This window comes from Aphidius gifuensis, linkage group LG5 (assembly GCF_014905175.1).
Source record: "Aphidius gifuensis isolate YNYX2018 linkage group LG5, ASM1490517v1, whole genome shotgun sequence".
In the NCBI taxonomy this organism is placed as follows: Eukaryota; Metazoa; Arthropoda; class Insecta; order Hymenoptera; family Braconidae; genus Aphidius; species Aphidius gifuensis.
Genome location: NC_057792.1, coordinates 18,437,138 through 18,452,792, shown reverse-complemented (window position 1 = coordinate 18,452,792; position 15,655 = coordinate 18,437,138). Strand labels below are relative to the sequence as shown.

Here is a 15,655-nt window from a genome sequence, read left to right as displayed (position 1 = left end):
AATGGTATTTTTATTAATTAACTTGGAATAATTTTATGTAGAAAAATTAATTTTTTAATATTTCAGCATTTTTTGATAACATAATAATATTTTCTGATGCTTTTATCATTGAATTTTCAATATAATTACGACTATTATTTTCAGTTTCATCTAAATAATATCTATAATTAACCATTATTCCAAAACTATGTTCAGCACCTCGCGGTGTTGGATCAGCCATCCAATTAATACGCCACATAACTGCTCCATTTCTTAGATGAAAATTAGCTAAAAATAAATTTTTATTAATTTATTATTAACTAATTTCAACAATTTAAACTTACCAACATTATTTAATGCATAGCCTCTTCTTTTTTCGCGATATAAATACCAAGCACATGATCGTAATAGTGGTTCTTTCATGATACCCGTTATGTCATTGTCATTAAGCCACAGTGAATTGTTAAATAATTTTTTTAATTCTTTATATAAATCATTGTTACTAAATTGTTTACTAATATTATCCAATTCATCTTTTGTAAATATTTTTTTTGGATCTAAAAAATATTAACAATTAATTGATAATTGTCAATTAAATTACTAAATTATATTACCTTGACGAACTTGATCAAGAAACCACTGTCGAAATTTTGGAATCGGTGAAAGAGTTGATAATTTATCAATCATTGGAAATTCTCTGGTAACATTTTTAGCAACTTCTTTGATTAAATAATTTCCAAGTTCAATACCCTGAATCATCAATGAATAAATAATAAAATTTTAATTTAATTTACAATGGAATTACATACTTGAAGACCTTTTTGCGTTGCTACAATTGAATAAAATATTGCTGCTTTAATTTCATTTGTGTTTATTTGATCAGATGGAATTTTATCTTTTGATTTTATTCGTTTTTCTGCTTCTTCTATACCTTTTACAGTTTCTAAAACAAAAAGTACAACAAACATAACTTAATTTTAAATTAATAAATAAAATATTAACCTGGTATTATATCACAAAGTGCTGTATGAAGAACAACAAGAGGTTCTCTAGGCATTGATGGATGTGTAAATACAAAACATCTTCTGTATGGACCAACTCTTTTTTTTAAATCAAGCCAATTTCTAATTGGATGTATAGCTTCATAATCTGAAATCTAATTGATATCATCAAATTTATTTATAACATAAATAACATATACTCATTACTTTTTGCAACATGTCACATGAACTTTGCCAAGTTATACGTTCAAGATGTAAAAATCCAACACTAAACCAGAGTAATAATAAATCTTGAAGAGTTAAATTCAACTGTTGCATAATTACAGCTTCATCATTTTCCAATTGTCCAGATAATAAGTTCTAAATAAATTAAAAATTATAATGATTAATTATAAATTTTTTAAGATAAATTATTTAATTATTTACCAATACATCTGTTCGTAAATCAACTAAAAATTTAACTCCATTTTCAAGTCTTCCCATCAGTACAAATAGCCAATGATATTGAGGTGTTAATGCATTTTTTAATGACCTTTCTTTCAACAATAATTGTCGTTGATTATCAGTCTAAAAAAAATTTATAAATTATCAATTAAATCAATTGTTAATAATGATTTATTTTTTTGAATAAATAATATACCGGAATGGTTGATAATTTATCAGCAAGAATACAAATTTTTTGATGATCCATTGAGTAGTTTAATGCTAATGACCATAGAAATTTTTGTCTATCATCTAGTGACATTGTTTTGTATGTACAACATAAATTATAAACTTTACTCTGAAATAGTTAAAATTAATATTTAATAAATTTATGATAAATTAAATTATATAATTTAATTAATTAATAAACCTCAACAATCCAATTGCTCATATTTGTATCTTTAAATTTAAATATTTCATCGAAATCATGTTTTGTTGATGAAGACATTGTGTAATTTTTACTATCATTGTTGTAAATTAAACACTTGTTTGATTGTAAAAATATTTTTCTTTTAAATTTATCATTATTTTTTAATGTTAAATTAATTAATCTTGTGCAAGCTCTTCTCAATGTCATTTTTTAATTATTTTTTCTCTCAAGAAATAATGAATTTCTATAGAAATTCTGGGAGATCACCTAGCTTGGAAATTGTTGATAATAAATTGGAAAAAAATAGATAAAGCTACGGCAAAAGAAAAAATAAACACGAAATTTAATTTTAACAATGTTGGAAGTGTTTTGTTTATGTCTTTTAAGGATTAAGATAATGATGCATAGACCTGCATAGACTGGCTGAGACTTGTACAGACTTTCACACACCTGTCAGTCTCTCATCATTTGGGAATCATTGATGACAGTGCGTTTAAATAGAAATATTAAATAACAACAGGCCACGTCACACGTGTTTGCAATTAAAATTCATCAAAGATGGTCGACCCAGAACAAATAAACAATACAATCAATAGGTAAACAAAACATTTGTCAATTACAAATTTATTCATCTATTTTTTAAATTAGATTAGTTTAAATGCCAATCTCATTGTATATTAAATTTTAATAATTAACTTAATAACAACAATTATCTAATCAACAATTGAAATAAAAAAAAAAACCATGAAAACCAACTTAACTACATTAAATATAACTAAACAAAAAATTAATAACACAATTGTGCTTATTTTATTAATTAAAAAAAACTAAATTTTATTTATTATTATAATTTATAATAAATAAATATAATTAACAATTATTTTAACAAATAAATTTGTTTTATTAATTTTACATTATTTAAATTCGAAAAATAGTTATAGGGAAATTTTTCGATTATTTTTTCTCTCCCTATATTTCGCTCTCTCTCTTCAGCCATTTTAAAAAATTTTTACAACCTAATCTTAGATTGACACTCACTTTTTTTTTTTTCTTTTTTTTTTTCAGAACCATGCACCAAAAGTTACAGCACTCCAATCACCACACGACCGACCACTGACTTTCCCTTTAGCAGGAGGAAAAAAAAGAATAAAAAGAATTTATAATAGTCTTATCTTGTTAACCTTGTTTGAATAACTAAAAAGGATACTGTTATAAAACATCTGTTGGGTAATTTCATCTTAATTATTACCAAGTGCTATTTTCGTTTGGCCATAAAAAAAAAAAAAAATGTCCTAATAAATCATAATTTTTGTCTAGCCATTAATTATCAGCTGATTTGTCGAAGTAAAATTAATTAATAGGTGAGTCAATTATTAATAATACGTGAATTATTTCATCATAAATTATTTCCTCAATGTAAATTAATTTACACTATCCAATAACAAAATTATCTATTGATAAAATATTTTTATTTTACATTACACTAATATAAATAACACAAAAAAAAATTAATTTATTATTTCAGGTTTACTTGTAAAAATAACCTCAATTAAAAAAATAAAAAACAACAAAATAAAATACTCAAACAAACGTGGAAAAATAATAAATAAGATCATTATTTATATGACAATTGAAATTAATTGTTGATGAATAAATAGATTATTGTTTTTGAAACAACAATTGACCTACAAAATTATCATCAATTTTTTTAAATAAAAAATATATAACAATGTCTGAAGAACGTGAAACAAGCAGCAACACCAGCAGCATCAATAATAATGATGATAATAATAATAACAACAACAACAACAACAATGGCACATGTGTTGTTTGTTATAAAAATGTTGAAATTTATAGTATTGGAATGTGCGAACATCCTGTATGCTATGAATGCAGTACAAGAATGCGTGTACTTTGCCGCCAAAATGAATGTCCCATATGTCGTCAAGATTTACCAAAAGTTGTATTTATTAAAAAAATAAAACCATTTCGTGATATTATAAAAGGTAATCTACTAGATACACGTTATAATATATTTTTTGATAATACTTATATACAAGAAAAATTTACACGTTTATTATCACACATATGTCCAATTTGTAAAGGCAATAAAAAGTTATTTGGTGCATTTACTGGTTTAAAAGATCACATGAGACGTGAACATGATTTACATTATTGTGATCTTTGTGTTGATAATCTTAAAATATTTACAAATGAAAGACGTTGTTATACAAGATTTGATTTAGGATTACATCGTAGAAAAGGTGATAAAGATGATAAAAGTCACAGAGGTCATCCATTATGTGAATTTTGTGAATGTAGATATATGGATAATGATGAATTATTTCGTCATTTACGACGTGATCATTTATTTTGTCATTTTTGTGATGCTGATGGTCTTCATCAATATTACAATTCATATGATTATTTAAGAGATCATTTTAGTAAAGAACATTATTTATGTGAAGAGGGACCATGTGCTGATGAAAAATTTACAAGTGTCTTCCGTAGTGATATTGATTTAAAAGCTCATAAATCATCAGTACATAGTAAATTTATGGGTAAAGCTGCTGCAAAACAAGCAAGAACATTAGAACTTGAATTTACACTTGCACCACGTGGTGATAATAATCGTAATAATCGTCGTGGTCATCAACAATCAAACAATAATAATCAAACATTATCATCACCATCATCATCATCATATAATTCACGTAATAATAATACAAGAGATTATTATGATACTACAGATGGTGATTCATCATATTTACATGAATCTGAAATGCCATCAGCTTCATCAATGAAACAACCAGATGTACAAAGTACCCAAGAATTTCCATCACTTGGTAATGCAGCAGCAGCAGCATCATCCTCATCAACAACAACAGGACCAGTTAATTTTAGTCATACAAAAAGTAAAGGAGGACGTGGTGGTAATTTAACAATAAGAGGATCATTTGGATCACAAAAACTTTCAATAAATAATGAAAATTTTCCAGCACTTGGATCATCTGATAATGGATCTAATTCTGGTCTATCAAATATTGTTAATTTAAATGTTTATAGTAGTAGTAGCAGTAGTGGTGGTGGTAGTAGTAGTAATAATAACAACAATAACAATATCACCAAAAATAATAACAACAACAACAATAATAATAAAACAAGTTCAAGTGTTATACAAACTTCATCATCACCAAATGTATCAATTCAAGTTAATCATAAAACAAATGGTAATAATATAACAACAAGATTATCAAGACCAACGCTCAAACCAGTTGCTCAATTATCAAAAAAAACTGATGATTTTCCAGCACTTGGTGGTAATTGTACATCAGCTAAAAATTCAACACATTCAACAACACAAAATACAGGACAATGGACAAAAGTAACATGTGTTAAACCATCTGTTGTACAACAAAGTAAAAAAATCATTCAAACACCACCAAAATTTAATAATTCAATATCTGAAGCATTTCCAAGTTTACCAAAAACAGCTAAAGATAAAAAAAAATCATCAACATTATCAGTAACAACAACTAATAATAATACAATAACTAAAATACAAAAAAATGATGCACCACCTTCTCCATCATCATCATCGTCATCATCATCAGTAACAGCAGCAGCAGCAGCAGCAGCAGTTGTTAAAAATACAAAAAATAATGTTACAAATGATAATTCTAAAAAGAAAAAAAAGAAAAAAACTAAAACAACAACACTAACAAGCAATAATTCAAGTAGTAATGAATCTGTTGTATCAAAAATAATAGAAAAAAAAAATGATGATAAAAAAAAGCCAACAGATAATACTGATTTACAAGATAATAATAATAGTACAAAAAATATAACAAGAAAACGTTCAGAATTAAAAATAGATAATTTAAAAAATAATATATCGAAAAAAAATAATGATGTTGTTGATGATTTTCCAGCCTTAGGAAGTCCAAAAACATCAACACCATTAAAACCACCACCTGGTTTTAGTACAACAAGACCACCACCACCACCTGGTTTTGCTGTTAAAATAAATAGTATTGTACGTCCACAAAAATATGAAAATAATTTAACATTTACAAATAGTTCTGGTCAAAATTTTCCAATATTACCAGATAAAAATAATAAAAAATATACATATTCACCACCACCAGATTTTCAACAACGTAATAAAAATTTAGTTGCTAAAATAAGTAGTATATTAGAACTAAAAGATGCCATTGAAGAATTTAGATATTTAAGTGGTTTATTTCGTCAAGATATGTGTACAGCTGAAGATTATTATAAACGTTGTCGTATGGAAATGGGTTTAAGTGAATTTTTAATAATATTTCCTGAAATATTGGTATTACTTCCAGATATAAATAAACAACGTGAGCTATATAATTTACATAAACATGAAACAAATGGTCAAATTAAAGGACTAGAACTATGTACAATTTGTGGTCAAGTATGTAAAAGTGAAAGTGATATTGTATCACATTTATCAGGTCACACATTGGAACATGATTTTCCAGCTTTGGGTTTAGCAACTGGTACACAAACATCCAACAATAATTGGCCTCGTAAAAATACATGATGTCAAAATAAAATATATCATATATTATTTAAATATCATTTTTTCATTAAAAAAAAAAAATAACGAGTTTATTATGTTTAATAAAAACGAAATTATAAAATTAAGAAATATATATTTTTTTTTTTTTCTTTTTTCCATTTGTTAAACTGTAAATATTGTTATTATGTTTAAATTATAACGAAATCAGTTTATGGGTTCATTGAATTTTGCGATAAACATTAATAATTAAAAAAAAATTTAAGTCACTTAATATTACAATATGTAATATCTGTTGTACCAATTTTTTTGTACAATAAAAATAATAATAAATATAAAAATACTAACGAACAATGAGTTGTTTAATTTTTTCAAATTTATTTTCATTTTTTAATATTATTTACATTTGGAATATGATGAAAGATTGTATCAAGGTTGCCATTAATTATTAGTAGTATATAATTAAAAAACAAAGTTAATATTTTTGTAAATATAATTTATATTATTACATATTATTAACTATTTCATAAACAAAGCAAAAAAAAAATATTATTAATAATTAATTCCCTTATTGACCATAAAATAAGTCTTACAATATTATCATTAATATCATATTAAATGTACCAAATGAATATGAGATAAAAAAAAAGGGGCAAAAACTTTTGAAGATGAAAATAAAAGTGATAATAATAATTAAACATATATTCTTGGTACATTGATAATAATAATATAAATAATGATGATGATGTTGATGATAATTAAATCACTTTTTGGCAAGTTCATTGCTTAACCAATCAAGTCCCTCATAAAGTCCTTGACCTTGTGTTGCACAGGTACTCTGGATGTACCAATAACGTCCTCGTAATTCATTGAGACCAAGTTTATCAGTTAATTCAGCAGCTGTCATTGCATTTGGAAGATCTTGTTTATTAGCAAATACAAGTAATACAGCATCTCTTAATTCATCTTCTTTAAGCATATTATCAAGTTCACGACGTGCTTCAGATATACGATCTCTGTCATTACTATCAACAACATAAATAAGACCTTGGGTATTTTGAAAATAATGTCTCCATAATGGTCTTATTTTATCTTGACCACCAACATCCCAAACAGTAAAACATATGTTTTTATATTCAACAGTTTCAACATTAAATCCAATTGTTGGTATTGTTGTTACTATTTCACCAAGTTTTAATTTATATAATATTGTTGTTTTACCGGCAGCATCAAGTCCAACCATCAATATTCTCATTTGCTTTTTACCAAATAATTTTGTAAATAAACTACTCACAGTCAATCCCATTATTTATTTTTTTACTTTAGATATATTTATTTAATTATTTGTATATATCTTTCTTTCTCTCTTTCTTATTTATTTATGTTAAAATAATCCACGTCAGGTGAATTTTTTTTTTTTTTTCTACAATGTGATGACGACTGCGATAGAAATGTTTCTAACCCAAATATATCAGCAGCAACACCGCCAACGTATATTAAATATCTCTCTCACTTTGTTTTATTTTTAATTCATACAAATTGTTTGTTTAATTTTTTTGAATTAATATTTATACAATAAATAAATTTTATTGTTTTTTTTTTTGCGTTGTAGTTTTTTTTTTTTTTTTTGGAGTAAATTTCAGTAAATTTCTTTCTTTTTTTTTGGTTAACGTCACTTGTACATTTGTCACCAATGCAAATAGAAAAAAAAAAAAAATAGGCATACACACATGAAGCTACATAAAGCTATTCGATGATGTGGAAAAAAAAAAAAGAAGAGATGATAATTAAAAATGGCGGATTGGCGGTTTAATTCAAGTGTCATCATGATCATCTGCTTTATCAACTCTTGGAAAAAAAAAAAATAAACAATTTGTATGATTAATTAATCAAGTGAAATATTTTTCAAAGAAAAAGATTAATTATATTATAGAAAATTACTTTATTTATTTTTTATTGCAAAAATTTATTAAACATAATTTTTTTTTTAAATTTAAACATAAGAAAATTGAGTTCACACTTGTTGATATTATTAATTTTAGATAACAACTTTGTTTAAATGTTATCACATGATGAAAAGAAAAAAAAATAATAAAATCATCAACTTTGTTGATGATTTTTTTAATTACAAAAAATTGTACATTGATGATAAATTTTGTAACAGTCTCATTTGTGTTGTTGTTGTTGTCGTTTATTTTTAACTTGTTAATTAATTTATTAAATACTTGAAGCTGTTTTGGCCGATATAAAACAAGATGAATATTAATTAGCAGCATCACACGCATCAATCCAATCATTATAAACATCCAAAGGATCAGATAAAACATTGACAGATGTTTGATAATCCTCCATACATACTCGACAACTTATTCTTGCTGTTTTTCTTTGTTTATCCCTGTCAATAATAAAACAAATAAAATAAAATTATCTACATGTATTAAATAATCGTTTAATTAATTATTAGCAAAAAATAATAAACAAATAAAATTATTACATTTTAACCTCACATGATTTTTCATGATTACAAAAAGGACAATTAAATTGAGTATCCAAAGGTTCAATAGCCTTTCTTTTAACTGGTGCTTGTCTTTTACTCTTTTTTCTTCCCATTTTTTAACCTGAAATAACAATAAATATTTTATTTAGCTCATTGTTGCTATGTGTAGGGTATATTTTTTTTATAAATAAACAATCAACAATCAAAACAGGCCGCCATTTTAAAATAAAACACAAACGATATTTTGATTTGTTTAATTGTTGTTAATTAATTCTTACCTTGTATTTGATATGTAATTAGCTTGATTTAATTAATTATTAATCATTCAAAAATAACAAAATAAAGATAATAAAAAATAAATATAATTTGGCACAATGAAGCTTACATCAGCTTATGGAAATTGGAAATTGGAAAATATATATAGAACGGTGAAAACTAGAGAACAGGAGACCGAACTTGGGTATTTCAGATGGGACGGTATGTGTCGCTGAATCATGAGGGCGCTTGTGAGACTGCCGACTTGTGCCGACTTTGCAACGTCGCGGTTGTGTGTGTTCAAATGATGATAAATGGAAAAAGTAATCTTTTTTTTTCTTTATACCCATTATATCGATAAGGTAATTTTTTTTTATCTACCGAGTTGTACATAAAGTTGTATAATCATCATTTTAAAATATAGGATATTATTTATCAGTAAGTATATTTATAATAATGTTGTTTTTTTTGTTTTTTTTTTTTTATGTAATTAAATTTTGAATTTTTTTTAAATTATTGTTTGTGATAACGCGCAAGCGTTGAAGAGTCGCGCTTTTTATAACGAGCATGTGCTATCCTAGCGACCGTGATTGCCAACTACACTCAATGTAAAAGACAATAAAATCAGATAAAGTCAGATAAACCGTTGAACAACGTGACAAAAAAAAAGTTTAATTTATATAAGCAAAATAAATAACTTTAAACAATTTTTCAATTATTTATTATTTATCTGTTGTGCAATACCTAAAGAAAAAAAAAAAAAAACATCATTAATTTAACCCCCTCAATAGTACGAACGATAATTTACAAGATTTGTTTTTGTTTAAAAAATCCATTGGTGTTATATTAATAATTAATTATTGTTGATTGAACAATTAAATGTTTTTAACAAATCGTCATAAATAATTGAAAATTTATTTGATTAAAACAAAACTCTCAGGGCAACAATGCCAAGCTGCCATCACAAAATAATTAATTAATAATTAATTTTTATTTATGGTTGATTAAATAATAATATTAATTCCAATGAACCATTTTGTTTTTAATTTTTTCATATAATTTGTTAACATAGTATTTAGAAAGTCATATCTTTATTCTTTTTTTTTTTTCTGTAAAATAATCTCATATTTTCCTGGAAAGTCCATTGTTTTCATTTAATATTTAATATTTTTTTTTTTTTTTTTTTTCTCCCTGTTATGTGTGTGTGACAGTAAACGCGAAAATATTTTTCTTCCCCTTTTTTTTAAGCTCGTGTCACCGAGTGTATAAAATATAAACACAAAAGTTGTTTTGGTTCTAGTTGTTGCTAAAACTCATCGGAATAAATAATAATTTTAAAATTAATTTAGAATATTTATTGAATAAATAATTTTTTCAATTTAATTGACTAAAAGCGTTACAAGTAAATTTATTTTTTTTGGTGTAACTTATAATATTAAATTGTTGGTATATTATTGTCATGATAAAAATATTCTAAATAGTGGTTGGTTCATTCAATTATAATTGATTAAAATAAATTGATAAATTAAATATTAGTCAAAGTATTATTTCAAGTTTTTTTTTTAACTGTGAATTTTTTTTTTTTTTTAAAAAAAGCTATTTAGTTAAGTTTTTGATAGTGAGATAATTTGTTTTTTTTTTATTACAAAATTGAGTTAATATTTTATATTTTAATGTAATCTTTTATCCTTCGTTAACAGTTGTCGCTGTGTTTTGAAGCTGAAAAAACCAACTGAGACGATGTAAATGAGCCTCCAGGGGTTTATGATATTGCACAAAAGAATGAACAAAGAGATCATGCTATTGCTCATGGTGGTGGTCAGCGTGCGGTCAGGATAAATCTCAAATAAGTACCATAAGTACCACCCATCGCTTTAACAGAGATATACTCTTCAGTCGACAATACAAACAATCATAACAATATGATGAATCAATTCATAAACATGAAAAACCATCGAGCATTTTGCTCATAAATTTGCCACCTTTATCAGCATCCACGTACACAGTTAAATTGTTCAACAACCCAACAAGAAGGTATTTTAACTGTATTTTAACATATAATTATTTATTATATAAACATCTATAGATAAAAGATAAATGAACACACCTTTTTTTTATAAAGTATGAAAGTTATATTTATTTTTACTGATAATTTCCAACTTCACAGCTGACAAGAGGTGCTTTGTCACTATGAATTGCTTGACGTAAATGTTTATTGCACAATCGATCCTCAACACTTTAGACTTGTTATTTTTTTCTTGATATGAGCATATGTAATTATTGTTATTATTATTTTATAATTTTCATATTTTTTTTTTAGTCAATGTATGTTTTAAGTGGTGACATTAAGAAATAGGTACAATGCCCCAAGTTGATATAAATTACTTGAAAGTGAGCATTAAAAACGACCTGATTTATAAAGAGCCAAAAATTTTCTGACTGAAGCCAAATATTTTTAGGCATTATTATCATGTATATATTTGTTTTCTCTAATATTTTTTAATATTTATGTTGGTTCATTGCACTCTGTGACAATGATTTAAAAAAAAAAAACAAATATAAATATGTAAAAGTACAAATTATGATATATTTTTAACAATTGTAATATTTTTCATATATTTTAATAGCCTGCAGTTTATGATGATGACAATGGATATTGTTCGATGCAGTTCAATTTTGATATTCCTGGAACACCCAACTTGTTGATCCATACCTAGAAGACCATTTTTTAAATTTACTTCTGTTTTAGTTATGCTTTAGGTATTTCTGTCACACTTGCTGGATTTATCAGCATACATAAAATATACATATTTATATAAAATAAGTTAATATTTTATATTTTAATGTAATCTTGTATCTTTTGTTAACAGTTGTCATTGTCAGTTGAAGCTGAAAAGACCAACACAGATGGTGTCGGCCTCTGGGAATTTATGATATTTTGCAACAATAAGACAAGAACATGCTGATGTCTCTGGCGGTGCTCAGGGTAATCCTGCCACCCATGGTTTTGACAGGGATATATGCTCTTGAATCAACAATACAAAGCATAGTCATGGACCAAGTACATCTAGTACTTATAGGTAATTATATCAAGTTAGATAAATCTTTATTATGTTTAATTAAAAATTAATAAGCTATTGCTTAATTTTTCACTACAAATTTATTTTTGAATATCATATACAGTTGGAACTAGTTAAACATGTGTTCTTTGTGTTTATAAAAAATTTAAGTTCTCTTCATATTTATTCCCCTTTTGATTTTTAATTTTTTGTTCTTTCTTTTTATGAGAAAGACAATTATTAATATGATTGTTAAGACAAACCTTTTATTAAACTTTTTTCTTTATCTAGCAATAATATATTTCATAAAAGAAAATTTAATTTTTAATTTTTATTTTTATTATCCATTATTTTCCAATGTAAACTATTAGAATTTTATTTTAAAAAATAAAAAAAAAAAAAACAAGATATTTAAGTACAATTCACGAGGTTGTTGAATATATTTTTATGTCTATTTAGTATTTTTGTGATAAACGAGGTGCAATTGAAAAACATTTATTACGGAGGCGAAGCCTTACGTATTGAAATCACTCGGAAAAAATAAATAATGTTCATATCTTCTAAACTATTTAAGGTAGAGAGCTTGAAATAGGCTTAAAATAAAGGTATTTAATTGAATTTTATTTGAAGGATTTTAATTGAAAAGATTTACAACCAAGGATATGAAAGAAAAAATTTTGATTATTAGTTAATTAATTGTTGCTGAAAATAGATAATGAAAAAATTTTAAACTCGAAATATTAAGAAAACTAAGAACAAATCATGGATGCAATTTTTTGCCAGGATGGTTTTTTTTTAAAACTCTACAAAATTACGATTTTTTTTTTTTTTTATTGTTGCTAAAAATTTGTTAATTAACAGAATATCAGAATTTGTGTTTTTTTAGGCCTAAGGTACATTTCAATTTATCTAAAAATACAGTAAATTAATTATTTTTAAAATTTATAATTAATTTATAAATAAAAAATATAAATTATAATTGTTTGTTTAAACCACAAGTTGATAATAAATGTAACCCTATATGCTTGTCATGAATAATATCTTTTTTAATTTTTTAATTTGAATGATGAATATTTCAAATAACTGCGATTTATGAATTTATTTATTGTTAAACAAATGAAAAATTGATTCAACAATTTAATAAAAATACGATTGAATTTTTTTTAAAATTAAAAATATGAAATTGGTAATTTTAGGGTGAATTTTCAATTTTTCATCCATTCGATTTTAAATTTAGTCTCATAAAATTAATAAATAAATTATAAAATTATAGAATAGAATTATAATTAAATTCTAAAGCACAAATTGAAAATACATTTTAATTTCAGTTAATCTAAAAATACACGGTAAAACAATTATTTTTGAAGTCTGGAATTTATTTATAAATAAAAAATATAAATTATAATTTTTTGTTTAAATCACAAATTGATAATAAATGTAATCTTAATGCTTTGTAAATAATAAAAATCGCAAATAACTAATTTATAAATTTATTCATTATAAAAGAACTAAAAAACTAGTTCAACAATTGAATAAAAATATAATTCATATTTCTTAATTTGTCATTTTAGGGTGAATTGTTTATTCATAGATTTGCATTGAACTTTATATTTTGATTTGATAACATACTTTAAAAATAGAGTGAGCAAAAATAAGGGGGAGAGAGAGAGAGAGAGAGAGATTGACTCAAAAAGGCGCTAGCATCGCTCGAAAGGATGATTTATATATCATATGTAAACATCAAGAACTGTCAAAAACATTTTGGAATCACCATTAAAATCAATAAAAACAGACAGGGATTTCATGTCTAGCTGATTGTCATTTTGTTTTCACTAACAAGTCCTAACAAGTTAATTATTATTATATATTTAACACAAACAAAAAATAATGAACAATAATAATCAAATTTTATCATAATTTTATATTCGGTTAGAATATAAAAATTTTCTCTTCATGTAAAAACAATCAAAGATCAAGTCAGATCAAGTTTTCATTTTTTTTCGTAAATCAATTATTAGCATTGTTTGAGTATTATTGACATGTTAACAATTAAACATAACTCTATTTTGTACAATATTATTATTATTTATCCAAGATAAGTACTAGTATACCAAAATTGTAATTTGTTTTTACAATCATAAATAACCATATTTTATTTTGATTAATTATAATGATTATTTATTTATAAATTTTATAATGTAATTGAGAAATGAAAATTGTATAATTTGTTTGTTGCAGTTATGGATTTTATCAAGCCTCCTGTTGATTCAAAAAATGCTGCTAAACGACAGTATTCACAAGAAACAACATTCAAAGATAAATTTAAAGTGGCATGGGATTTCGCAATTCCATATATTAAAATAAATCGTGATAAACATTAACAAAACAGTTAGTTAATCAATGATCTGGAGGAAAACTGGTAACAAAGAATACACTACTGCAAAAAACAAAGATTATTTACGCATTAAATCAATTGAAGCATACACCAAGAGTATTGCTTTTGCACCATGGTGCACTTGGATCCAAAGAATTGTCATTGGCTTATGCAAATCGTTCAGCTGTATTATTCAAAGCAAGACTCTATGAAGATTGTCTTCTTGACATTGAACGTTCATTAAAAGCAGGCTATCCAGATAAATTAAAAACAAAATTATTTTTACGTCAATCATTGTGTTTCATTGCATTGAAATCAACCTCACATATATTGAATCAGGTATTTCAATGGCCATGGCTGTGCAGTGCAATGCAATGGCTTCCTGACTTGAAAAAATATAATCCAGCATACGATATTACCAAAGAGTGAACTTGAAAGATCACGTGAAATTATTAAATTTATACCAGAAATAAAAAATAATAATGCAATAATAGTTGGTGCATCTGATGCAATTGAATTGAAAAGAAATAATGAAAATAATCAACATATTGTTGCAACAAGAGACATCAAATCTGGTGAATTTATTTACATTTCTGAGCCATTTGCAGCAACTATCACTGATGAACTACGTTTTGCAAATTGTTGGCATTGTTGTCGTTCAACTCGGGCTGGTGTACCATGTGACAGTTGTTCAAACGTCATTTATTATTCTGATTTATGTAAAAATAAAGCATGGGATAGTTATCATAATACTGAATGTTTAGTATTAGGACAACTTTTAAAATTTGAAGAAATTACACATAAGGTTTTTTATTAGCAGTTAAACTTTTTTCAAAAACACTGAACTCAGTTGGTGGGCTAATTGAGTTAAAGAAAAATATTGACAATATTGACTCAATGAAGAATAAAAAATTAATATTTACCAATGGAATTCTTAATGTTAATACTATTGATAATTTTCTTAATCTTCATTATTTTAAAGCAACATCAACTGAGTGTACTGTTGAATTCGCATCATTTGCGGTATTGATTGTTGCAATCTTTGGTCACAAAACAGATATATTAGTTAAAAAAATGACAATGAAACA

General features: G+C 25.0%; 4 protein-coding genes across 4 annotated transcripts; 1 reads left to right on the top strand and 3 right to left on the bottom strand.

Annotated features, from left to right (window-relative positions):
* Positions 1-58: 58 nt before the first annotated feature.
* On the bottom strand, positions 59-2,254 carry LOC122858110 (malonyl-CoA decarboxylase, mitochondrial-like; the record flags this gene model as incomplete). Its single annotated transcript, XM_044160800.1, has 9 exons — positions 1,834-2,254; positions 1,621-1,761; positions 1,407-1,547; positions 1,188-1,340; positions 982-1,135; positions 789-922; positions 594-729; positions 324-536; positions 59-267 (listed from the first exon to the last, which is right to left on the bottom strand). Coding segments are annotated over exons 1-9 (1,488 nt in total), but the record flags the coding sequence as incomplete, so codon positions are not given.
* Positions 2,255-2,288: 34 nt separating this feature from the next.
* Positions 2,289-6,546, top strand: LOC122858062 (E3 ubiquitin-protein ligase ZNF598). The gene is made up of 4 exons (XM_044160733.1): positions 2,289-2,429; positions 2,899-3,060; positions 3,151-3,194; positions 3,359-6,546. Exon 4 carries the CDS (start codon positions 3,563-3,565, stop codon positions 6,404-6,406), a length of 2,844 nt encoding a protein of 947 aa, XP_044016668.1. The 5' UTR covers positions 2,289-2,429; positions 2,899-3,060; positions 3,151-3,194; positions 3,359-3,562; the 3' UTR covers positions 6,407-6,546.
* A 152-nt stretch (positions 6,547-6,698) lies between these two features.
* Positions 6,699-8,001, bottom strand: LOC122858178 (ADP-ribosylation factor 2). Its single transcript, XM_044160911.1, has one exon. The coding sequence runs from the start codon at positions 7,686-7,688 to the stop codon at positions 7,146-7,148; it is 543 nt and encodes a 180-aa protein (XP_044016846.1). The 5' UTR covers positions 7,689-8,001; the 3' UTR covers positions 6,699-7,145.
* Positions 8,002-8,515: 514 nt separating this feature from the next.
* Positions 8,516-9,387, bottom strand: LOC122858199 (transcription elongation factor 1 homolog). The gene is made up of 3 exons (XM_044160936.1): positions 9,158-9,387; positions 8,877-9,000; positions 8,516-8,777 (listed from the first exon to the last, which is right to left on the bottom strand). The coding sequence occupies exons 2-3, from the start codon at positions 8,990-8,992 to the stop codon at positions 8,645-8,647; spliced, it is 249 nt and encodes an 82-aa protein (XP_044016871.1). The 5' UTR covers positions 8,993-9,000; positions 9,158-9,387; the 3' UTR covers positions 8,516-8,644.
* Between the last annotated feature and the right edge of the window lie 6,268 nt (positions 9,388-15,655).

Coding starts and splice junctions, on each gene's coding strand:
- LOC122858062 (XM_044160733.1), top strand. CDS start 3,563: ATGTCTGAAGAACGTGAAACAAGCAGCAACACCAGCAGCATCAATAAT.
- LOC122858199 (XM_044160936.1), bottom strand. CDS start 8,992: ATGGGAAGAAAAAAGAGTAAAAGACAAGCACCAGTTAAAAGAAAGGCT. Junction 8,778..8,876: donor AAATCATGTGAGGTTAAAAT/GTAATAATTTTA, acceptor TATTATTGACAG/GGATAAACAAAGAAAAACAG.
- LOC122858178 (XM_044160911.1), bottom strand. CDS start 7,688: ATGGGATTGACTGTGAGTAGTTTATTTACAAAATTATTTGGTAAAAAG.